This window comes from Dendrobates tinctorius, unplaced genomic scaffold (genome assembly GCF_039654945.1).
Source record: "Dendrobates tinctorius isolate UK_male_01 unplaced genomic scaffold, ASM3965494v1 ptg000015l, whole genome shotgun sequence".
NCBI classification, from domain to species: domain Eukaryota; kingdom Metazoa; phylum Chordata; class Amphibia; order Anura; family Dendrobatidae; genus Dendrobates; species Dendrobates tinctorius.
In genome coordinates this window covers 34909431-34934335 of record NW_027361683.1, presented here as the reverse complement: position 1 = coordinate 34934335, position 24905 = coordinate 34909431, and the positions used below count along the sequence as shown (strand labels likewise).

The window sequence follows — 24905 nt, the reverse complement described above, 5'->3', positions numbered from 1 at the left end:
GCTTCCATCTCTTCTTTTGGCCAGCACACTATGCCAGCAGGTTATCTGATAACTGGCAGGGCATATGCATTGATGGCACGGATTTTATTCTTCCAATTGAGCTGGCTCTTCAGCACCTGTCTTACACCTTGATGGTATTTGGATGTTGCTGCTTTCCTTGCCTCCTCATCATGGTTACCGTATCCCTGTGGGATGCCGAGGTACTTGCAGCATGTCTGTACATCTGCTACGTGGCCTGCTGGTCTTGACTACCTTGCCTCTCTTTATTACCGACCAGCCGTACTTCTCCAGTCCGAAGGACATCCCGATGTCTTCACTGTAGATCCTTGTCAGGTGGATCAATGAATTGATGTCTCGTTCGTTTTTCGCATACTGCTTGATGTCATCCATGTGGAGGAGGTGGCTTATGGTGCTTCCACTCTTGAACTTGTATCCATAGCCAGACTCCGTAATAGTCATCTCCATGCTATAGAAGCAATCAGCCTGCAAAAAGTTATGGGACAACGTAAAAAAGTTAGAAAAAAGTAAAAAAAAAATAAATAAATAAATTGTAAAAATATAAAAAAAATCAAGATATTATATCTCTAAATTAAATTTTTGAATGGAAAAAAAACGAAAAAAAAAAGTACCGTATATACTCGTAAACCGAGATTTTCAGCCCATTTTTTTGAGCTGAAAGTCCCCTCTCGGCTTATACACGAGTCATATACCTGGGGGTCGGCGGGGGTGTCACAGGTAATATTACCCCCCTGGCACGGTCTCTACAGCCCCCTCGCTTCTCCAAGGTCTCCCTTCCTGCCTTCAGCGGTCACGTGGTACCGCTCATTAAACTCATGAATATGCGCATTTTGCAGTGAGAAATAAGTATTTGATCCCCTGGCAAACAAGACTTTATACTTGGTGGCAAAACCCTTGTTGACAAGCACAGCATTCAGAGGCTATTTGTACTTGATGATGAGGTTTGCGCACATGTCAGGTGTTATTTTGGTCCACTCCTTTTTGCAGATTATCTCTAAATCATTAAGATTTTGAGGCTGTCTCTTGGTAACTCGGAGCTTCAACTCCCTCTGTAAGTTTTCTATGGGATTAATGTCTGGTGACTGGCTAAGCCACTCCATGACCTTAATGTGCTTGTTTTTGAGCCACTCCTTTTTTGCCTTGGCTGTATGTTTTGGGTCATTGCCTTGCTGGAAGACCCAGCCACGACTCATTTTTAATGTCCAGACGGAGGCAAGGAGGTTGTCACTCAGGATTTTACAGTACAATGTGCCATCCATTCTCCCTTTGATGGGGTGAAGTAGTCCTGTGCCTTTAGCAAAGAAACAACCCCAAACCCATAATGTTTCCACCTCCATGCTTGACAGTGGGGATGGTGTTCTTTGGGTCATAGGCAGCATTTCTCTTCCTCCAAACACGGCGAGTTTAGTTAATGCCAAAGAGCTCAATTTTTGTCTCCTCTGACCACAGCACTTTCTCCCAATCACTCACAGAATCATACAGGTGTTCATTGGTAAACTTAAGACGGGCCTGCACATATGCCTTCTTGAGCAGGGTGACCTTGTGGGCAGTGCAGGATTTTAAACCTTTACGGCGTAATGTGTTACCATTGGTTTTCTTGGTGACTGTGTTCCCAGCTGCCTTGAGATCATTAACAAGTTCCCCCCGTGTAGTTTTAGGCTGACAACTCACCTTCCTCATGCTCAAGGAGTTGAGATTTTGCATGGTACCCCAGATAGATGTTGATTGATAGTCATTTTGGATTTCTTCCATTTTCTTACTATTGCACCAACAGTTATCTCCTTCTCACCCAGCACCTTACGTATGGTTTTGTAGCCCATTCCAGCTTTGTGCAGCTCTATGATCTTGTCCTTGACATCCTTAGAAAGCTCTTTGGTCCTGCCCATGTTGTAATGGTTAGTCTGACTGATTAATTGAGTCTGACTGATTGATTGAGTCTGACTGATTGATTGAGTCTGACTGATTGATTGAGTCTGACTGATTGATTGAGTCTGACTGATTGATTGAGTCTGACTGATTGATTGAGTCTGACTGATTGATTGAGTCTGACTGATTGATTGAGTCTGACTGATTGATTGAGTCTGACTGATTGATTGAGTCTGACTGATTGATTGAGTCTGACTGATTGATTGAGTCTGACTGATTGATTGAGTCTGACTGATTGATTGAGTCTGACTGATTGATTGAGTCTGACTGATTGATTGAGTCTGACTGATTGATTGAGTCTGACTGATTGATTGAGTCTGACTGATTGATTGAGTCTGACTGATTGATTGAGTCTGACTGATTGATTGAGTCTGACTGATTGATTGACTGTGTCTGAGTCTGACTGATTGATTGATTGACTGTGTCTGAGTGAGTCTGTGGACAGTAGTCTTTTATAAAGGTGATTCTGACTTCTTTAATGCAGGTAACTAGTTCATTAGGAGCATCTAACTGTAGGAGCCAGAACTCTTAATGGTTGGTAGGGGATCAAATACTTATTTCTCACTGCAAAATGCAGATACATTTATATGATTAATACATGTGGTGTCAATATGATCAGTGCACCCCTTGATGAGTTCATTGGGGGGGAGTGTAGTTTGTAAAATGAGTTTACATATAGGTGGGTTTCTGTTGTTATGGCACCTCAGGGGCTCTACCAATGTGACATGCATTCAGCAAAATCTGAACTCCAATATGGCGCCTCTTCCCTTCTGAGCTTTGCACTGTGCCTCAAAGGTAGTATTCCCCTACATGTGGGGTATTGGCAAACTCAGGAGAAATTGCTCAACAGATTATATGGAGGGATTTCTCCTGTTACCCTAATGAAAATAAAAAACTTGGGGCTAAAATGACATTTTTGTGAGAATATAATTTTATTTTATTTTTACAGCTCAACGTTATAAACATCTGTGAAGCACCTGAGGGTTCAATGTCCTCACCACACATCTAGATCAGGGGTCTAATCTCCAAAATGGTGTCACTTGTGGGGGATTTACAATGTTTAGGCACATCAGGGGCGTCTCTCCAAACGCGACATGGCGACCGCCAATTGTTTCAACAAATTTTGCATTCAAAAAGTCAAATGGTGCTCCTTCCCTTCCGAGCCCTGCCGTGCGCCCAAACAGTGGTTTTCTCCCTCATATGGGGTATCAGCACGCTCAGGAAAAATTACACAACAAATTTTGGGGTCCATTTTTTCCTGTTTCCCTTGTTAAAATAAACATTGGATTTGAAGTAAATTTTTTTGTGAAAAAAGGTTAAATGTTCAATTTTTTCCATGCTCCAAAAATTCCTGTGAAGCACCTGAAGGGTGTTAATAATCTTGAATGTAGTTTTGAGCACCTTGTGGGGGGCAGTTTTTGAATGGTGTCACGTTTATGTATTTGCTGTCATACAGGACCCTCTGTCACTTCTTTGATTTAAAGGCATGAAAATTCAAAGTTAGGAAATTGTGAAATTTTCAAAATTTTCGTCAAATTTCTATTTTTTTTTCACAAATATACGCATGTCTATCAAAGAAATTTTACCACTATCGTGAAGTACAATATGTCCTGAGAAAACTATCTCAGAATTACTGGGATCCGTTGAAGCGGTCCCGAGTTATTACCTCATAAAGGGACGGTGGTCAGAATTGTAAAAATTGGCCCGGGCATTAGCATGCAAACCACCCTCTGAGGTAAGGAGGTTAAAGAAGAGGGTGCGGTGCATGACACGAGGAACACAAAGAGCACATCGCTTTGTTGTGCTCCATCCTATCATGAAGATCCTTCCTGTGCCAAAATCCGAAATTCAGTAAGATTATGCGTCTCCACTGCGATACTTAAAGGTCAATCTGTGGAAACTGTGCAATGAACTGACAACGTGTACAACTGTAATATTCATAATTTCCTACAGATGTAATCTAGTCAGTACCCTAAAGACAAGGAACATTTTACCTCATGAGCAAGTGGTTTAAATAAGTTTTGACATGTGAACTCTAAATGCTCTACGGCATTCAGCTGACATATCCATAATCTACCATCTAAAAGCATGTCATCCTAATGCATGTTGCGTTATGCTAATTTATTGCCGCCATGTTTCCCACATAGATGAGTTCATCTGCGTTTGGGCATTTGAAGAGGTTGATTCCAGTGCTGGAAAAAGTAATGGAGAGCCACCCAGAGGCTGTAATTCAGGAGCTGGCTAGTGACCTGCGAGTGACCATTGCCACGCATTGTTCTGTTCCCCTATCAAACAGAACAACTAATGACTGTGACACTGAGAAAAGGGACACAAAACAACCAAGACCAAAAAGAGATTGTGATCTACAGCACATCCAGGGGATTCTAAACTCAGCCCAAGACTCTGATGTGCCCACCAGGGCAGCAGGCCTGCGCTCCCTCACTCGTCTCCTTGAGCAAAGGCATCCACAAGTGCTAGAAATGAGAGAGCAGGTCATGCCGGTATGCTGGTAGCCATGTGTTATTAACCACTAGGTGGCGCTGCATTAAAATTCCTCTAATACTTTTTTTTTTACTTTTTTTCAGCTCTTTTTGGGGAATTTAGAGCATGGAGACCCGTTTGTGTATCTATCAGCTATACAAGGTAAACTATCACACAGACTCACCCTTCAGAAAGAAGATACTGACATTTTTTTAATCTACCATGTGATTGCTAACAAAACTGAGGGCCCCGTCACACATAGCGACTCACCAGCGATCCCGACAACGATATGAACTTGTCAGGATCGCTGGTGTGTCGCTACATGATCGCTGGTGAGCTGTCAGCTTCACAGGCAGCTTCACCAGCGTCCAGCGATCAGCACCAGCGACGCCAAGCGGGCGCGTCGCTGTGTACGTTAGTTACCAGCGCGCTGATGCAGGGAACTGGTAACCAAGGTACACATCGGGTTTCTAAGCGGCGCGCGGCACTGAGAAACCCGATGTGTACCTTGGTTACCAGCTCCCTGCATCAGCGCGCTGGTAACTAAGGTACACATCGGGTTTCTAAGCACCGCGCGCCGCTTAGAAACCCGACGTTTACCTTGGTTACCAGCTAGCTGGTCGTTGCTCTCCCGCCTGTCACACGCAGTCATGCGTGCTGGCCAGCGGGAGACCAACGACCCAAAAAAAGTCCTAACCTTTCATGAACGATCAGCGATACCCGGTAGGGGGACAGGTCGTTGATAGCTGTCACACACAGCGATCTCGCTGGTGAGATCGCTGTTGCATCACAAAACTTTGGGTGACGGGGGCTTTAGTAATCTGTTATCTTGGAGCAGTTCATGGATCAAATGTTAAATTCTTTTCTAATGTGCACTGAATCATCATAATTTATCTGCCTACAGGGCTTACTCCGTAGATAATGCTATTGACTCCTGCTCAACCTTTCACATTTGACGTTTGAGGCTATCCACTACCGCTGAGTGTGACTGTAAGGCTATGTTCACACTTAGCATTTTTGATGCAGTTTTTCCCACAGGCAAAACCCGCTCTCTTATCAAGAATGAAGCAGCTTACAAAAACCAGGTTTTGCTGTGTTTTTGTTGTCTCTTGCGCATGCTGATACAGTTTAGTACCCTTAAAAATCATGATGCAGCTTCCTTAAAGTTTTCGTACCAAAAATGAAGTAAAACCTGATGCCTGCGTTTGTTTGTTTTTTGCTGTGTTTTTGCACTTGCCCATTACTTTTTATGGGTGAAAAACACTGCTAAAGAAGTGATATTCTGCAGTTTTATAAATTTGTCAGGAAAAAAGTGCGTGCATGATATTTCTGAAATCTCATAGCTTTTGCTGGTACTGTAAAAAGCAGCTTAAAGTTTCCATAAAAAAGCAGCAAAAATAATGCAACGTGTCAACATAGCGCAAGGGAAACTGCCACAGACAGTGTCTGTATGGAAGTGACAGAGTTTGAAATCTATGCTTTATTATACAACAATTATCCACTATATTATTATGCCCTATATCTTTGGGCTGCACTTCTCAAAGAAAATGATGTACACATACACAACTTATACCAGATCCAACGACATCATTGCTGTTATAAAAAATAGAGACTAAAATGATTAGTGATAAAATGTTTTTATTTCAATGTTTAAAAACATAAAAAAACAGTAGTAGGTACTGAGATGAATTTGGAGGCAAAAGAGCTCAATTATAATTTAGCAGCACAGGTACAATTTTCATCCATTATATTATTCCTTAGCGTGTATGAAAAAAATGCTATCATAATCAGGTGAAAACGAATGGATTCAAAGGATATATGATCACCTGGTTTATCCAATACCACACTGAAAAAAGCTGCTAATATTTCACATGGCCACTAGATGACAACATCTCCCAAAAATGTAAAGTGCTGGTGCTTGTAAAGAAAGTCATGGGACATACATGTGCTTCTCACAAAATTAGAATATCATCAAAAATTAATTTATTTCAGTTCTTCAATACAAAAAGTGAAACTATACATAATATAGAGTCATTACAAACAGTGATCTATTTCAAATGATTACTTCTGTTCAAGTTGATGATTTTTTTAAGTTCTTTATTTTAATTTATGAGTGCTCAATAATAAACAGGAAAATATATTTTTCAATTAAATTACAAAGTTTTAGTACATAGCATACATTCCTTTTAACCTAAAGACAAAAACAAATCAAAACAATACAAAAAACAGATGTTGAAATCAGGTGATAATTGAATCAAATGAGACTCTCAGATCTAAAGACTCCATATATCCTAATTTTGGATTCTATGATGGATTTTGCAGCACAGGTTGTAGAGCGGTCACGGTGGCATCAGTACACACTAAGCATGATTCTAGATGATTAAGAGAGATATTGAGAGAGACTGAAGACCCCCCTACATGTCTAAACCTTTACCAATTTTACTTATCCATGGTTCCCATATCTTTAAAAAAAAAAAAAAAAAAAGTGAGCATGCAATTCCCAGCTTGAGAGTTCCTCCAGTCTATAGATAAAATGAACTTTATCAATCCATTCTTCAAGTAATGGAGGGGTGAATTTCTTCCAATGAACTGCTATCAGATGTTTAGCTGTGCCGACAAATAATGGTGGTAGTCCATGTTTTCTTGTTTTATAATTTTCAAGAGAGCAAGAAGAAGCGATCAAACAGATCCAATGTAATATAAAATTGAAAAAAAATTATTTAAATCTTACATCAAGGAAACAGGTACATGGGGGAGAAAAAAGTGCATATGTGTGTTAAAAACATTGCAAAGAGCATTATTCTCTGTTCTGTCCTCACTAAATGAAGCAGAATTCATTTAGCTTATACAGTAAGCTAAACCGCTATTCCGGGGTCCAATAAGGAGACTGTAGTTGAATCTGTGCTTTATTGAACGTGATGGTATATTGGCGCGGTGAAACTACAAACAAAACCATATATGCATACAATCAATTCTGGGTTCATCAGGGATTCATATATAGATAATACATCATCTCCACTAATAGCTAACCAGGGGAGAACTAACTAAGCAGGCTAGTATGAGACCGGAATTGGATACAGGAAACATAAATACATACCAGCGATGCTGTCACAAGGGGAGAAGAGAAATGAGATGCTTCCTGAATGCATGCAGAAGGAAAAATGGTGGACTGGAGGGAAAATGGGGGATGAACTAACCATAATCCTTTGCAAAGGGCACCAGGATGCATTGCAACCTTACCAGAATGCATTTCAAATGGAGGGAAATAGTAAAGTGAAAGTAAAACACACATTAACACTGCGGTTATGACTCTGGTCACTAGATGGAGCCAGAAAACACTGTAAAGATTAATAAGCAGATAATCAGGGATTATGAATTAAATGTCGGCGACAGAACACTCCCCGTTTGGCATCAAACGGATGTCACTATTCTTTTTTTCTCCGAAGGCAACAATAGGTCCAGCTCAGTTACTGGTCTGGAGAATGTCTTAAGTTCATTCCCTTTGGCCATCCTCAGTTCGATTTTGCGGACGTTGCCATCCTTACTCTGGAATGTAGCGGTCACTAGACCAAGTGGCCACTGGTTCCGATGGGCTTGACAGTCTTTCACAAGGACGAGGTCACCAATCCTCAGATTAGGCCTGATAGATTGCCACTTTGTCCGTAGCTGCAGGGTAGACAAATATTGATTGCGACACCTGTCCCAGAATGTGTTTGCAAGACTTTGTACCTGTCTCCATTGATGCTTGTAGAGGTACTTAACGTTGAATCCTCCTGCAGGGGCACTGGATAGTCACGTTTTCTGGGTGAGGAGAGTAGCTGGAGTTAATGTATGAAGTGTAGACACCTGAGGGCAGATTTCAGCATCTGAGTCCTCTCCTACTAGTTCAAAGGTGTCTGGACAACGTTCTTCAGTGTACAATAGTTTTGGTCCTGAGAGCCATGTTGTGCTTCCTAGTCGACTTGCGTCAACTGCTCTAGTTGCGTGTTCTGCAGGATTTTAATCCGTGGGAATGTAATGCTACTGTTTTGGATGAACTGATCTCCTAATTCGTAGCACTCTGTTGACATAAACGTAGAATCGTCATTGTGGATGTATCCAAGGACTACTTTGCTGTCTGAGTAGAACTTGGCTTGTGTCAGGTCAATATCCATCTCGGATGTGATGAACTCTGCTAGCTCAACGGCTAAGACTGCAGCACAAAGCTCTAACCTTGGTTTAGCCTTCCCCATAACGAATCCAGTGTGGCTCTGACAATTGGAGTCCACGGTTTTGAAATAGGCAACAGCAGCAATTGCTTTGACAGAAGCATCTGCAAATATTTACAGTTTTTGGCTTTGTATTTCTGTAGACGGCACAGGGATGTATGGTCTTGGAACATTCAGGTTGGAGAGGGCTGCTAAAGAGTTCTTCCATACTTCCCTTTGGACTCTCTTATCAGGTGGTAGAGGTGCATCCCAGTCAGATGTTTCCTTAGTTAAGAATCTTAGTATGGCTTTGCCTTGTTTAGTAAAAGGAACTGCAAAACCCTAGGGAGCATACAGGCTGTTGATGGTAGACAGGACACCTCTGCGTGTGAAAGGCTTTTCTTCCTGGCTGACCTGAAACGTGAAAGAGTCTGAATGTAGATTCCAGAGAAGCCCGAGGCTGCGTTGCACTGGTGTGGGGTCTGACCCCAGGTCCAGGTCTCTGAGACCATGACACAAGACTTGTGAAGGGAATGCTTTCATGAGTTCTTGGCTGTTTGAAGCTATTTTGTGCAGCCTGAGGCTAGAACAAGCAAGCATCTCTTGGGCTCTCCTGAGAAGACTGATAGTAGAAACTGAAAGAAAAAGAGCGCAATAGGGTCTTACCCGAGAAAACACAGATATAAGTCAATGGTTTATACTCACCCTCTGCAGGAGAGTAACAGGCATAAAGGAACAAGGTCAGCTTGCTGCACATCCAAATGACCACGCCGTGGCCATAAATCTTCAGATTCAAGGAAGGAATTTTTATGGATTAAACGTGCGCTACCAGACCATCACTCCTCACAAGTTGTGTAGTTAATACATTTATTTCCCTACGCGTTTAAAAGTTAAAAACTTCTTCCTCAGGGGATGATATGTACAGACAGGTATAGACAACGCCGGTTTTATACATACACAATTCAAAAATTGGCACCAAGAGTCACATGTTGCGAGGGAGAAAAAAAAAAAATCAGCGGTCATCAGTGTTACGATATCAAGGGATATTAAAAACTTATTCTTTTCAACAAATTAATTATTTTAATATATTTTCAGATGACTGTATAAAGGAAAAAGAAAAAAAAGAAGAAAAAAGGAAAAAATTATGAACAAAAAAGGAAAAGAACCAGAAATAACGAGGTCCGAAAGAGAGCAAAAGTCAGTGCATAGACCACCACTCTGAATGAGACGATAACGTGTCACAAAGAAGAAAAGGGGGGGATGGATGGACATCTTTCTATAAAATATATAAATATTTATTGAAGTTTATAAAATTAATAAAAAGGAATTTATCAAAAACTTTATTGCATGTAAAAAGAATAATTAAAATTATAAAAAGCATGTGTGTAAAATGTGAAAAAAAGTGTCTATTTGATAAACCCGCAGCAGAAGAAGTATTGCATAAAAATTGGCACCTTTATGGTGACAAGAGTTAAAAATGCGTGTCTAAATCCAGAATAATGGAGTATGTCTGGTAACAGATTGTGAAGGGGAAGGAGAACGTTAGAGAAAAATGTTTCCATAGGCAGCCAGAAAAGTCCGTGGCAGCAGAGGAGAGAAAAGATTCTTGGACGGACGGACACCCAGAACGCCGAGAGGAGAAGGATCGCATCCAAATGGGGGAGGGAGAGATAAAGAACGGAAAGATCTCACATATTAGCAGAGTAAAACAGACAGCGCTGGTCATGGAGAGAATAAAATGATACAGTAGAGAATAGTATTTTTAACAATGAAGCTGCTCATAACAGAACAGTTTTAAACAAGATAAAGACAGCGGTGACCGATATTAGACATAAAGTCGCACACATAAAAATACATTGTAGGTAAGAGATAAAAGAAAACCAATTCTACCAGACATGATATCAGCTCAAAATAATTATTCAAAACGGAAAAGAAGGTATTAATTTACTTTCACAGGAAAACCTCAGTGATTTCGTTGAGACCATCTGGTCTTAAGGTATTCAGACTATAAATCCAGAAGACCTCTTTCCTATTAAGAGACCCTATTCTATCAGTAATAGTGTCCGGGATATGTTCTATGGGGCTGATTTTCAGATTATTGAAATTTTTATTTTGTTCAACTGTACAATGTCTGGACAGACCATGCTTTAAAAAACCTTTTTTGATATTGTGTCTGTGGGAGTTAATTCTTAGATGTAGTGGTTGGACTGTCCTGCCCACATACTGTTTACCGCATTCACACTCGATCAGATAAATCACGAAGTCAGTGGTGCAGCTAAGAAAATCCTTGATAGGAAAAACTTTGTTAGTGTTAAGGCCCTTTTACATTTAGCGATGCACCAGCGATCCAACCAGCGATCCGACCCGGTCAGGATCGCTGGTGCATCGCTAAATGATCGCTAGTGAGCTTTCATACAGAAAGATCTCACAGCGATGCAGCAGCGACGCAGCGCACGATACTTACCATTCACACACAGCGATCCTGACGTCCTCCCGCCCGCCTCCAGCGTCGCTCGTCGTCACAGCAGGAAGTCTCAGCAGGAAGCGCCCGACGAGAAATGGAGCCGGACATTCTCGCGCGATCAGCGATGGACAGCGGGGGAGCCGGTCGTTGGTAAGTATCACACATAGCGATATCGCTAGCAATATCGCTATAACGTCACAAAACCAGTGACGTTTTAGCGATATTGCTAGCGATATCGCTTAGTGTAAAACCCCCTTTAGTCGATTTAAAGTTCTTATCTTTATGCGCTATACAAGTACAGCATAGACAGTTCCTCTTGCCACATTTAAAAATACCCTTGGGGGGAGTCTTATACGCAGATAAAAATTCATTATTATTTTTTGTATTTTTTAAGCGGCTAGGAGCCACTACACTTTTAATGGTGGGGGCTCTTCTGAACGTTATACCAGGATTACCTGGGAGAAATTTCTGCAATACGGGATCATTCAATAAAATGTACCAATTACTACTCAAAATCTTCCTGATTTCTATATGTTCAGAGCAAAATTGTGTAATAAAATTAGTCATGAGTTTATTATTTTTAGGTTTAACTACTTTAGTGCCATTGATGAGACTTTCTTGAGATAAATTAATACAATTATTGAAAGCGCTTGTAAGTAAATTATCAGGGTATTTTTTCTCAATAAACCTATTTCTTAGTATTATTGCCTGATCTTCAAAAACCTTCTTATCTGTACAGTTTTTCCTTATTCTTCTATATTGGTTTTTGGGAATGTTACTCAGCCATTTCCCGAAGTGACCACTACTGAAAGGGATATAACTATTTGTATCAACATTTTTAAAAAAGGTTTTCGTTAAAATTCTATTATTCTCAATGTAGATAGTTAAATCCAAAAAATTAATATTTACCTTATCATATATAGCTGAGAAGTTTAAACCCCAAATATTGTTATTGATATCCTGAATAAAATCAAATTATTCTGGATTTAGACACGCATTTTTAACTCTTGTCACCATAAAGGTGCTAATTTTTATGCAAAACTTCTTCTGCTGCGGGTTTATCAAATAGACACTTTTTTTCACATTTTACACATGCTTTTTATAATTTTAATTATTCTTTTTACATGCAATAAAGTTTTTGATAAATTCCTTTTTATTAATTTTATAAACATCAATAAATATTTATATATTTTATAGAAAGATGTCCATCCATCCCCCCCTTTTCTTCTTTGTGACACGTTATCGTCTCATTCAGAGTGGTGGTCTATGCACTGACTTTTGCTCTCTTTCGGACCTCGTTATTTCTGGTTCTTTTCCTTTTTTGTTCATAATTTTTTCTTCTTTCTTTCTTTTTCCTTTATACAGTCATCTGAAAATATATTAAAATAATTAATTTGTTGAAAAGAATAAGTTTTTAATATCCCTTGATATCGTAACACTGATGACCGCTGATTTTTTTTTTTTTTTCTCCCTCGCAACATGTGACTCTTGGCGCCAATTTTTGAATTGTGTATGTATAAAACCGGCGTTGTCTATACCTGTCTGTACATATCATCCCCTGAGGAAGAAGTTTTTAACTTTGAAACGCGAAAGAGGAAATGTATTAACTACACAACTTGTGAGGAGTGATGGTCTGGTAGCGCACGTTTAATCCATAAAAATTCCTTCCTTGAATCTGAGAAGACTGATGGCAGTCTCATTTTAAGGCATGGCTTTTAGACAGTCATCAACATAAAAGTCTTTTTCTATGAATTGTCTGACATCTGATCCATATTCTGTTTCTCCTTCTTGAGCCGACCTTTTGAGTCCATAAATGGCGACTGCAGGTGAAGGTCTATTGCCAAAGATGTGCACTCTCATGTGATACTCTGTGGCCTCTTTAGTAGGATCATTGTCTCTGTACCAGAAGAATCTTAGGAAGCTCCTGTCTTTCTCTCTCACAAGGAAACAATGGAACATTTGCTGGATGTCAGCAATGAAAGCAATGGAATCCTTACGGAAGCGCATAAGTACTCCCAGTAGTTTGTTATTGAGGTCTGGTCCTGTGAGTAGAACATCATTCAGGGAGACATTATCATCAAACTTAGCACTGGAGTAAAACACCACTCTAATCTGGCCTGGTTTCTTATGGTGGTATACTCCAAACATGGGTAAGAACCAGCATTCTTCAGAGTCTTTGAGAGTGGGAGCTAGTTCTGCATGGCAGTTCTCAAAAATCTTTGACATGGAGAAAAAGTGATCTTTCATCTCTGGTTTCTTTTGCAGATTTTGTTTGAGAGAGGAGAAACGTTTTTATGCTTGGTTTCTGTTGTTCGGTAGTTGTGATCTGTGGGTTCTGAAGGGAAGAGGTGCGACCCAGCTGTTGGTCCCATCTTTTACAAGTCCCTTGTCCATTACCTCTAAGAACCACTTGTTCTCTACCGACAATGCTACTTGGATGTCTTGCTTAGTTCTCTGGAATACTGTGCGCGTCTGTCCTGCTGGATGCCTAGGCCACACCCCCTTAAGTGCTGATTTCTGTTAATGTTGATGATTATGGCTTACAGCCAATGAAAACCCAAAAGTCATTATCTCAGTAAATTAGAATACTTTATAACACCAGCTTGAAAAATGATTTTAAAATCCGAAATGATGACCTACTGAAATCTATGTTCAGTAAATGCCCTCAATACTTGGTTGGGACTCCTTTTGCATCAATTACTGCATCAATGCAGTGTGGTATGGAGGCGATCAGCCTATGGCACTGCTGAGGGGTCATGGAAGCCCAGGTTGCTTTGATAGCAGCCTTCAGCTCATCTGCATTGTTGAGTCTGGTGTCTCTCATCTTCCTCTTGACAATGCCCCATAGATTCTCTATGGGGTTAAGGTCAGCTGAGTTTGCTGGCCAATCAAGCACAGTGATACTGTTGGTTTTAAACCAAGTATTGGCACCTGTCCACACTGCCAAAATTATCAAGTCCTGCTGGAGAATGAAATTTCCATCTCCAAAAAGCATGAAGTGCTCTAAAATTTCTTGGTAGACGGCTGTGCTGACTTTGGTCTTGATAAAACACAGTGGACCTACACCAGAAGATGACATGGCTCCCCAAACCATCACTGATTGTGGAAACTTCACACTAGACCTCAAACATCTTGGATTGTGTGTCTCTCCACTCTTCCTCCAGACTCTGGGACCTTGATTTCCAAATGAAATGCAAAATTTACTTTCATCTGAAAACAACACCTTGGACCACTGAGCAACAGTCCAGTTCTTTTTCTCTTTGGCTCAGGTAAGAAGCTTCTGGTGTCTATTGTCTGTTGGTCACAAGTGGCTTGACACAAGGAATGAGACACTTGTATCCGTGTCCTGATACGTCTGTGTGTGGTGGCTCTTGAAGCAATGACTCCAGCAGCAGTCCACTCATGTGAATCTCCCCCAAATCTTTGAATGGCCTTTTCTCAACAATCCTTTCAAGGCTGCGGTTATCCCGGTTGCTTGTTCACCTTTTTCTACCACACTTTTTCCTTCCACTCAACTTTCCATTAATATGCTTGGATACAGCACTCTGTGAACAGCCAGCTTCTTTAGCAATGACCTTTTGTGGCTTACCCTCCTTGTGGAATGTGTGAATGATTGCCTTCTGGACATCTTACAAGTCAGCAGTCTTCCCCATGATTGTGGAGCCTACTGAAACAGACTAAGGGACCTTTTTAAATGCTTAGGAAGCCTTTACATGTGTTTTTTGTTAATTATTCTAATTTACTGAGATAATGACATTTGGGTTTTCATTGGCTGTAAGCCATAATCATCAACATTAACAGAAATAAACACTTGAAATAGATCACTCTGTAATGACTATATAATGTGATTCTCATTTTGTAGTGAAGAACTGAAGTTTATTAACTTTTTGATATTCTAATTTAGTGAGAAGCACTTGTATATTGAAGTACGTGGATAAAAGTTTGGGCTTGTTCAGTATGGCTACTATAAAAGGTGTTTGCTCATCCACAATAGCTTATATTTCCATAAATGACAAGCAATCAAAATGCAGAGATAGAGCTAAGCATAACGAAGGTAAGTGGTAGTGAACCTATATAGTCAACCGCTGTGTGAAAGTGAGTGGGAGCTCCTGCCTCCAGCCCTGATGTGTGCGTTTCGCCCAGCTTCTTCGGGGGGGGGGGGGGGGGGGGCGTGTCAAGGCGGTGGGCATGCTGGTTTAAATATCCAGCTCATCCAATGAAAAATACCCATACTGTGACGTCAGCTGGTGCTGAATGTGTAAGGCGCATGCACGAGCTTATGTCACACATCTTCTCGAAGATTCCCAAGCAGGGGTCATGCAAGCGATGACTGGATATCCCCGGCCTCCCAAGGGGGCAGGGAAAGGCATGCCTTTCACATTAAGATTACTGACAATATAGTCGGCATGGCAGCCCACACATGCCCACTTCCAGGCCAGCACGGAAAATGAGATGAAGAGACTATAAAATGACCTTAGTTCATATTATAGGATGACCATTGAATGGGGAAATGAATGTATTACAACCAATATGATTTAAGTGAGGCTGGGGCATGTGTCTAAGTGAATGGAATGGGTGAAATGACAATCAAAGGAAATGTATATTGAGTAGGTTCAAAACAATGAATAAAAAAGTGAAATCACAAAAGATAAAAATGATATCCATTCAGATGGTGACAAAATCGACAATGTATTAAGAGTTATGGTGCAATAGCTAAAAAGGAGTAAAACTGATGTAATCTTTATATTTAAAAAATATATATGAATATAAAACTACAGCTGACGTCACAGTATGGGTATTTTTCATTGGATGAGCTGGGTATTTTTTTTTAACCAGCAGGCCCTCTGCCTTGACATGCGCCCCCGCCCCAAGGAACCTGGTCAATACGAGCGCCTCGGGGCTGGAGGAAGGAGCTCCCTCTCACTTAACCCCTGTGTTTGACTATACAGGTGCATTACCACTTGCCTTCATTATGCTTGGCTCTATCCTGTGCACTTTGAATCTTTGTCATATGTAAGCTATTGTGGATGAGAAAATACCTTTCATAGTAACCATACTGAACAAGCTCAAACTTTAATCCATGTACTTAAACTTAAGTCTCATGACTTTCTTTACAAGCATCAGCAGTTTACACTTTGGGGCGATGTTGCCATCTAGTGGCCATGTGAAATATTAGCAGCTTTTTCTGTGTGGCTTTGGATGAAACAGGTAATCTTATATCCTTAGAATCCATTCTTACCTGATTATGATAGCATGTATTTTTTTTCACAAAAATATTTTTTCATACAAGCTAAGGAATAATATAAGGGTATGTTTCCACGGTCAGTATTGGCAATGCTTTGGACGCAGCCCATGTCTGCTCCATCCAAAACTCTGCCGACTTTTGTACGCGCAGTGATTCCGCATGTGTTCATTAAACCATGCGGAATCACTGCGTCCAATACATTGGACGGTGATCTTGATCTTGTGGAGACGCAAGATAAATAGACATGCTGCGGTCGGTAAAGACGCGCCACATAGAATCATAGAATGGTAGAGTTGGAAGGGACCTCCTGGGCCATCTGGTCCAACCCCCTGCTGATAGCAGGATTCGCTAAATCATCCCAGTCAGATGTCTGTCCAGACAGATGTCATGTCCCTTCACGCATAGTGGAGATGGGGTTTCATAAAATCCCATCCACTATGCTGTAACATCTGGCCGCTGCGAGTTGGACGTTGTGGCTGTACGCAGCGTCCAATCCGCAGCGTTTACTGACCGTGGAAACATACCCGAATAGATAAAAATTGTACCTGTGCTGCTAAAATATAACTTTTTGAGCCGTTTTGCCTCCAAATTCATCTCGGGACCTACTCCTGTTTTTTAAGTGCTTTAAACACTGAAATAAAAATCTATTTGTTATCACTAATCATTTTACCAGCAATGATGATGTTGGATCAGGTAAGAGATCTGTAGACAATCATTTGGCATCTAATGATTTAACTTTAGGTGTTATCCTAGTTTTTACTGTGGGCTTGTACTTCTCCCAGTATAATTCAGACCAATCATAAGCAGGCAGCCACACACTAGAGAGAGAACACGCCCCATCATAGCTTAGGATGGGGGAGGCAATGACTTCCCTCCTCCCCCTGTTTTTGTGGTAAATTTGCTGTCTGCTTTTTAACCTGCATCAGAGAGAGGGAAGAGGGGGCGCTGCACCACATTCCTGGGTAAGGGGCCATCTTGAAAACACAAGCTACATATGCAATGTGCAACAGCTGCAGAACCTCATAATACACACCTCCGCAGCTGCAGAACCTCTTAATAAACACCTGAGCTTCTGCTGAACATCATAATACACCTGATCTTCTGCAGAACATCATAATACACCTGATCTTCTGCAGAACATCATAATACACACCTCTGCTGCTGAAGAATAATAATCTTTAATCTGTAGTGCTATCCACTGAGCCACTGTGCTGCCCATGATACACACCTGAGATTCTTCAGAACCTCATAATACACACCTCAGCTGGTGAAAAACCTCATAAAACACATCTTAGATTCTGCAGAGCCTCATAACACACACCTCAGCTGCTGCAGAGCCTCATAACACACACCTCAGGTGCTGCAGAGCCTCATAATCCATACCTCAGCTGCTGCAGAGCCTCATAATCCATACCTCAGCTGCTGCAGAGCCTCATAATCCATACCTCAGCTGCTGCAGAGCCTCATAATACATACCTCTGCTGCTGCAGAACCTCATAATGCATCAGCTGCTGCAGAGCCTCATAATACATACCTCAGGCTGGTTTCACGCTTGCGGTTTTTTGCGCTTTTTTTAGCGCAAAAAAACGCATGCGGTTTCTTCCCCTATCTTTTACATGGGTGCGCATAGGTGCGCATACACATGCGTTTGTATGCGCATGCGTTTTTTTGTAGTATGTGCTTGGGCTCACAAAATGCATCCTGTTGCATTTTTTGTGCGTCCGACTTGCCCCCCAAAAAACGCATGTGCACGCAATGCGTTTTTTTTTCCGGCAAAACACCCATTATAGTCTATGGGTGCGCATAAATGTGCAAAAAAAGCACCCAAAACCGCAAAAAACGCACACAAACGCATGATGCGTTATTTATGTGCGTTTGCACTGCGCACGGTGCACAGCGCAAAAAACGCAAGTGTGAAAGTAGCCTCAGCTGCTGCAGAGCCTCATAATACATACATGTGGTGCACAGACCTTGCAATACCCTTCAGCTGAATGTGCGTGCGTCCTCAGACATCTAGCTGAAGTAGTGGCTGGCGTAGCTGGTTCCTCAACCGCTGGCACCGGTCCTCTGATGCAGAACGGCGATGGCGCGCATGACCTCAGGAAGGGCTCTGCTTTCTCCCCCTCTGCCGTAGGTTCGCCGCCACTGCTCTATTCTTTCTCTAGTGTGTTGCTGTTTGCTAATGATTGATCAGCATCATACTGTGAGAAGTATTACATGCCCACAGTGAAAACTGTCTAGTACCCACTTGAATTAAAAAAGTTAACTCATTAGGTGCCAGATACTTGGATTGCTAATATCTCTGCAGCAGAGAAGTAAAATAAAAAAAATGTTTCATTCCACTTTGCAGCCATTATTATATGTTTTGTCCAGTTCAACATGAAAAATTTGGACCTTTTTTAAGGTGTAAAAATCCGTCCAGAGTTCAGTTGGCCTAAATAGGAGCTGTATAGATTTCTTTGTGCAGCTTGTCCTTGCAGACACATAATGGGGATGCTGTAAGGTAAATTAACTATTCTACTTTTAGCCATGATGCTTTAAAGGGAACCTGTCAGAAGGATTGTGCACGGTAACCCACACACAATGTCAGGTTGGCGCCGTTATACTGATTAAAATGATACCTTGGTTGATGAAATCCTTCTTGTGGTTGTTGTTTAATCTTTATTTTCTGTTTTTAGTTAATTATATGCTCGTGCCCCGGGGCGGGCCTGGAGGGAGGTTCTTTATGTGGTGCTCTGATTAGGTATTCATAATGTAGACTGCTGACAGGTCACTGATCCCTCACTGACCTGTCCCCTAGTTTGCATAATGAGAACCTGTACATACTGAAGAAGAAAAAACACCTGCAGGCAGACTAACCTTGAACAGTCTGGGGTCAAGGTTTCAGGAAGTATCATATGCTTTAAGAGCGAAGGCCAAGGAAGAAACCATTGCTGAATAAAATGAATGACTGATGTTTGTCATTGAACACCTTGACAAACCACAATCTTTTTGGGGAAATATTCTGTGGACAGATGAAACAAAATAGAGCTTTTTGGCAATGCGAAACAACAGTTTGTTTACAGGTGGCACAATGAAGCTTATAAGGAAAACACACTATCAACAGCTAAGCATGGTGGAGGATCCATAATGCTGTGGGGTTCCTTTGCTGTATCTGGTACTGGAGAGCCTTGACTGTATCACAGGAGTGATACCTAGTGTAAGAAAACTTGGTTTAAGTCGAAGATCATGGGTCCTCCAGCAAGACAGTGACCCAACGCACACATCCAAAAGCACACAGGAATGGTTGAAAAAGAAAAAAGTGTACTGTTTTTAAAATGGCAGTCAATGAGTCCTGAACTCCATCCCATTGAAAATCTTTGGGGTGTGCTGAAATCTGCTATTGGGAAAAGAACCCTGCAAACATTCAAGAGCTTGGGCAAAACTGCAAAGGAAGAGTGGGAGAAAATACTTGCTGAGAAGTGCAAGAAGCTTAAAGATGGCTATTAGAAATGTTTTGAGGCTGTCATCAATGCCACAAAGAGTGTGCAACCAAGTATTAATTAGGGGTTCCTTTATTGCTGCACATGCTGTTTATTCTATTTCTTCTTTGAAATTGCAACGTGGAAGTTGCAATTTCACACACATACTAATATAGTGTATTTGTGTGGTCAGTATATTTTATCACCACCTCAGCCTCAGACCCTAACTCTCCGTGTTTCAACCCTACTTTTTGTTGTGTGATTTTAATTTATTGAAAAACATGACATAATGACATAATACAATACTAAAGTATTAAATATAAATATTCTAATAATAACATGGCTTTTGACATGGGCATTTAAAAGTTTAATGAGTAACTGAGTGTTTACACCAGTATTCTCAGAGTGATACCTTTCAGAGCACTGACGCTTTTTTAGGCTGGTTTACAAAACCTACCTGAACTTTTTTTTTTTTTTTTTTTTTTTTTACTAACCCTGTACCACAATATCATTTTGATTGTACATCGAATTTTAACACAAAATTCATATTGTACCGGTTGTCTTTGCGCATATAACCTACAGGCAAAATCTTACCTTCTCTTACTTTTTAAAACCAGGCATTGCTGTATTATCCGGAGACATCCCTGAGCGCCTCCTGCCTATCCTCCTATCACAATATGAGAGGACGGTCTCACTTGCGGGAAAAACTCCATCTTCTGAGACTAGGATGAAAGTAGGAGAAGCACTGATGAGGTGCACACGGACCCTGGGTGAGTATTCTGAGCAGTTCATGTTGGCGAGTCCTGTTGCTTAAATAAAGCACTGTCCACCTAACTTGGAAAAAACAGTCACAAAATTCAGACTCTAGCTTCTTATCATTTTTTCCCTTGCTACAAAATATATGTTTCTAGTACTTAGAAAACAATACAGGCATAAAGTGTCTGATAATGTCATGATACGTAGGGCTGTTGAGGACCAGCTCTTATGTAGTGACCTGTACTTTGTAATGCAATATATTATGTATTGCATTGCCATTCATTTATTAAGAAACAAATGGGATAAATAATCATTGCAGAAGTGACTTCTTCCACTTCACTACCATTGATGAATAATAGTTAAACTGGAGATCAGCAAAAAAAATCAGGATATAATGTTTTACTGTAAGCCACAATAATGTTGAATTATAGTCTTTTTTATTTATTGCCACTCTGCCATCATTAGCTATGCCAACGTGCTGGAGTTATTGTAAAGACTGAATATCTGGTATTGCCTCAAATAATTGTACAAGAGATTCAAAGGGTGTAAGAATGTAGAAACATTATACCTGTATAGTTGAGTGTACTTTTTCCATTTATTTGTTGCTTATAAGTCAGGTCCCGTGAACTAATCATTTTACTTACTCTCTAGTATTTTAAGTGGATCTCCAAATACTGGGTCACCTTTTTATTTCCTAACATAGAAAACATGGCTATATTTCATTGTACTTCTTTCTTTTTAATTAAACCATTTTTATGAAACAAGATATGAAACAAAATATGAAAGCACAAGTGTGAATATCCGTATCATGAGTTGCACCCAAATAAATAAAGGATAAATACAACCAATGTTCTTGAGTATAATTGACATTCTCAATTTTAACCCAAGCTCCTCCCACTACCCCCACCAAACTGTCCCCCCTAAATTTTTAGTGTGTAAATTAGACAGGTCGGACTAAAACCAAGGACAATAAAGGTATACATTACACTGGTATCCAGAGATTTTGGTACCAACAGTGTTTGAACAGTTTTACATTAAAGGGGTTTTCCACTACTAAGACAACTCCTTCTTAAAATAAATGTTCAGTCCAGATAAAATAATAAAGCCTGTTTTCACCTTCCTGACCAGGCCAATTTTTACAATTCTAGAGTTATTACCCTTTATGATGTAATAACTCTAGATCGCTTCAACGGATCCTGGTGATATTCTGACATTGTTTTCTCGTGACATATTGTACTTTATGATAGTGGTAAAATTTCTTTGCTATGACTTGCATTTATTTGTGGAAAAAAAATGGAAATTTGACACAAATTTAGAATATTTTGCAATTTTCAAACTTAATTTTTATGCCCATAAATTAGAGAATCAAATCACACAAAATAGTTAATAAATAACATTTCCTACATGTCTACTTTACATCAGCACAATTTTGGAAGCAACATTTTTGTTAGGAAGTTATAAAGGTAAAAAGTTGACCAGCAATTTTTCATTTTTACAATAAGATTTGCAAAACCATTTTGTTTAGGGACCACCTCACATTTGAAGTGACTTAGACAGAAAATACCCACAAATGACACCATTCTAATAACTGCACCCCTCAAGATACTCAAAATCACATTCAAGCAGTTTATTAACCCTTCAGGTGCTTCACCGGAATTTTTGGAATGTGGAGACAAAAATAAACATTTACTTTTCTTTCACAAAAATTTTTCCTTTACACCAAATTTTTTTTTTACTTTCACAAGGGTAACAGGAGAAAATGGACCATGCATTTTGTTGTGCAATTTCTCCTGAGCATGCTGATACCCCATATGTGGGGGAAATCTACTGTTTTGGCACACAACAGGGCTCAGAAGGGAAGGAGCGCCACTTCACTTTTTGAATGTAAAATTTACTGGCAGAATTAGCGGTCGCGTTTGGAGAACCCCTGATGTGCCCTAACCAGTGTAAACACCCCACAAGTGAAACCATTTTGGAAACTAGACCTCTAGATTTGTATTGAGCACCTTGAACACCCAGGTGCTTCGATAGAAGTTTATAATGTTAAACTGTGAAAATAAAAATATATATTTTTCCCACAAAAATCTTTTTTTAGCTACAAATTTGTATTTTCACAAGGGCCAAAAGGAGAAATTGGACCCCAAAGTTTGTTGTGCAATTTCTCCTGAGTTCACAGATACCCCATATGTGGTCAAAAACTACTTTTGAGAGACAGTGCAAAGCTCAGAATGGAAGAAACACCATATTGCAGTGCTGATTTTGCTGCACTTTCAGGTTGCCATGTTAAATTGGCAAAGCCCCTGAGGTGCCAGAACAGCAGAACCCCCAATAAGTGACTCTATTTTACCAGTTAAACCTCTGAATGAAATCATCTAGGGGAGAAGTGATTATATTGACACAACAGGTGTGTCACAGACTTTTATACCATTTGGCAGTGAAGAAAAAATAATTTCCATTTTTACGACCAAGATTTAGTTTTACATTTTCACACTGGGAAATGGGTAAAAATGGCACCAGAATTTGTCCCACAATTTCTGCTAAATGTAGAAATACCCCATCTGTTGCTGTACAGTACTACTTAGCCATACGGAGAGAATCGGGAGGGACGGAGCGCTATTTGCCTCCTGGAGCACAGATTTTCCTAGATTACGGTAGTTTGCGGATTCCATATAAAGAGCCCCATAAGTGCTAGAAAAGCAGAATCCCCCCTCAAGTGACCCCATTTTGGAAATTATAACCCTTTGGGAATTTATCTACAGATGTAGTGACGATTTTGACTCCATAGGTGTTTTCCAGAAACAGGCAGCAGTGGATGTTGCTAAGTGAAAATTGCAAACTGCCGTTGTAGTGACCAGTACGTTGCAGTCACCAATATATTATGGCCAGCTCATGCTTCTGGAGACACACACCTGTAAATTATGCAGGCTCTCATCACTACAGAAATTCCACACATGTGGGCGCTAAATGTTTAGGCACCACACTGGGGCTCAGAAGGGAGAGGGGCATTTGAATTTGGGAGCGGAGAATTTGCTGAATTTCTTTTGGCGAGCTACAAGCCATTTCGCTTTTCCAGAGCCTTTGTGCTACCAGTAACGTGGAAGCCCTCTATTTTTCCGTTAACAGATGACGGACCTGAGTGGGAACTTGCTTTTTTTGTGGATTGAGTTAAAGCTTTTGTTGGGAACATTTTACATAATGTTTGGGATCACATTTTTCTGGCGCTCTACGCTGAGCACTTACTTTGGGGTTTCCATCTAAATCTTCAAGTGATGTGAAAAATAAAACCCCCGAGGGATCCATTTACTATAATGAGGCAGATTTACTCTGGACTCCGTCTGACCTCTGTTCAGCGGTGTCCTATTCAGAAGTGTACAAAACTGTGGCCGCCGGCACTAATATGCAATCCTAAAAAGGTAAACCCCGCTGGATCACCGGTGAGACGGTGTCCACAGTGCCTCCATCTGCCTCATTATAGGGAATCTTCCACCAGAGTTTCTGTCTGAAACATGTATTTCAGAAATTTACATGGAAACCCTGGTGTTGAGTGCTCAGCTCAGAGCGCAGGATAAATGTGCGCCAAGTCTTACTGAGATCTTTGGGAGGCAGAGCAAAAAATGAATAGCATGTGAGGAATTGGTTTTATTTATTTTTTACACTGTTCCTTGTGCTGTATAAGTGATTAGGCGACTTTATTCTTTTGGTCGGTGCGATTACAGCGATACCAGATTTATATTGAGTTTTTATGTTTGGCAGCTGTCACACACTAAAAGACACTTTTTATTGTGAAAACTAGTTTTTGCGTCACCATATTTTGAAAGCTATAATTTTTCCATATTTCGACCGACAGTCATGTGAAGTCTTTTTTTTTTTTTTTTTTTTGCAGGACGAACTGACGTTTCTATTGGTTCCATTTTCGGGCACATGACATATTTTGTTCACTTTCTGTTCTGATTTTTGCGAGACAGAATGAACAAAAACCAGCAATCCAGGAACTGCTTTTTTTTTTTTTCTTTTATACCGTTCCGCGTGTGGTAAAATTGGTAAGGCAGCTTTATTCTTCGGGTCAGTACGATTACAGCGATACCTCATATATATTGTTTTTTTATGTTTTGGCGCTTTTACACAATAAAAACTATTTTATAGAAAAAATAATTACAGGTGCTTCTCACAAAATTAGAATATCATCAATAAGTTAATTTATTTCAGTTCAATACAAAAAGTGAAACTCAAATTATATAGCGTCATTACAAACAGAGTGATCTATTTCAAGTGTTTATTTCTGTTAAAGTTGATGATTATGGCTTACAGCCAATGAAAACCCAAAGGTCCTTATCTCCAAAAGGAGGGTAAGCTACAAAAGGTCATTG

At 40.3% G+C, this 24905-nt stretch overlaps 1 protein-coding gene across 3 annotated transcripts in view; it reads left to right on the top strand.

Moving 5' to 3' along the window:
- TANGO6 (transport and golgi organization 6 homolog) overlaps window positions 1-24905 on the top strand; it is a 116127-nt gene that overhangs the window by 72869 nt on the left and 18353 nt on the right. For 2 of the 3 annotated variants that reach the window (XM_073563446.1, XM_073563439.1), the window contains 3 exons: window positions 4092-4445; window positions 4530-4587; window positions 20400-20552. In XM_073563446.1, the coding sequence (XP_073419547.1) occupies window positions 4092-4445; window positions 4530-4587; window positions 20400-20552 (565 nt within the window). Of the gene's footprint in view, window positions 1-4091; window positions 4446-4529; window positions 4588-9707; window positions 9993-20399; window positions 20553-24905 lie in introns of those variants that run through there. The other variant, XM_073563453.1, reaches the window with a different exon arrangement.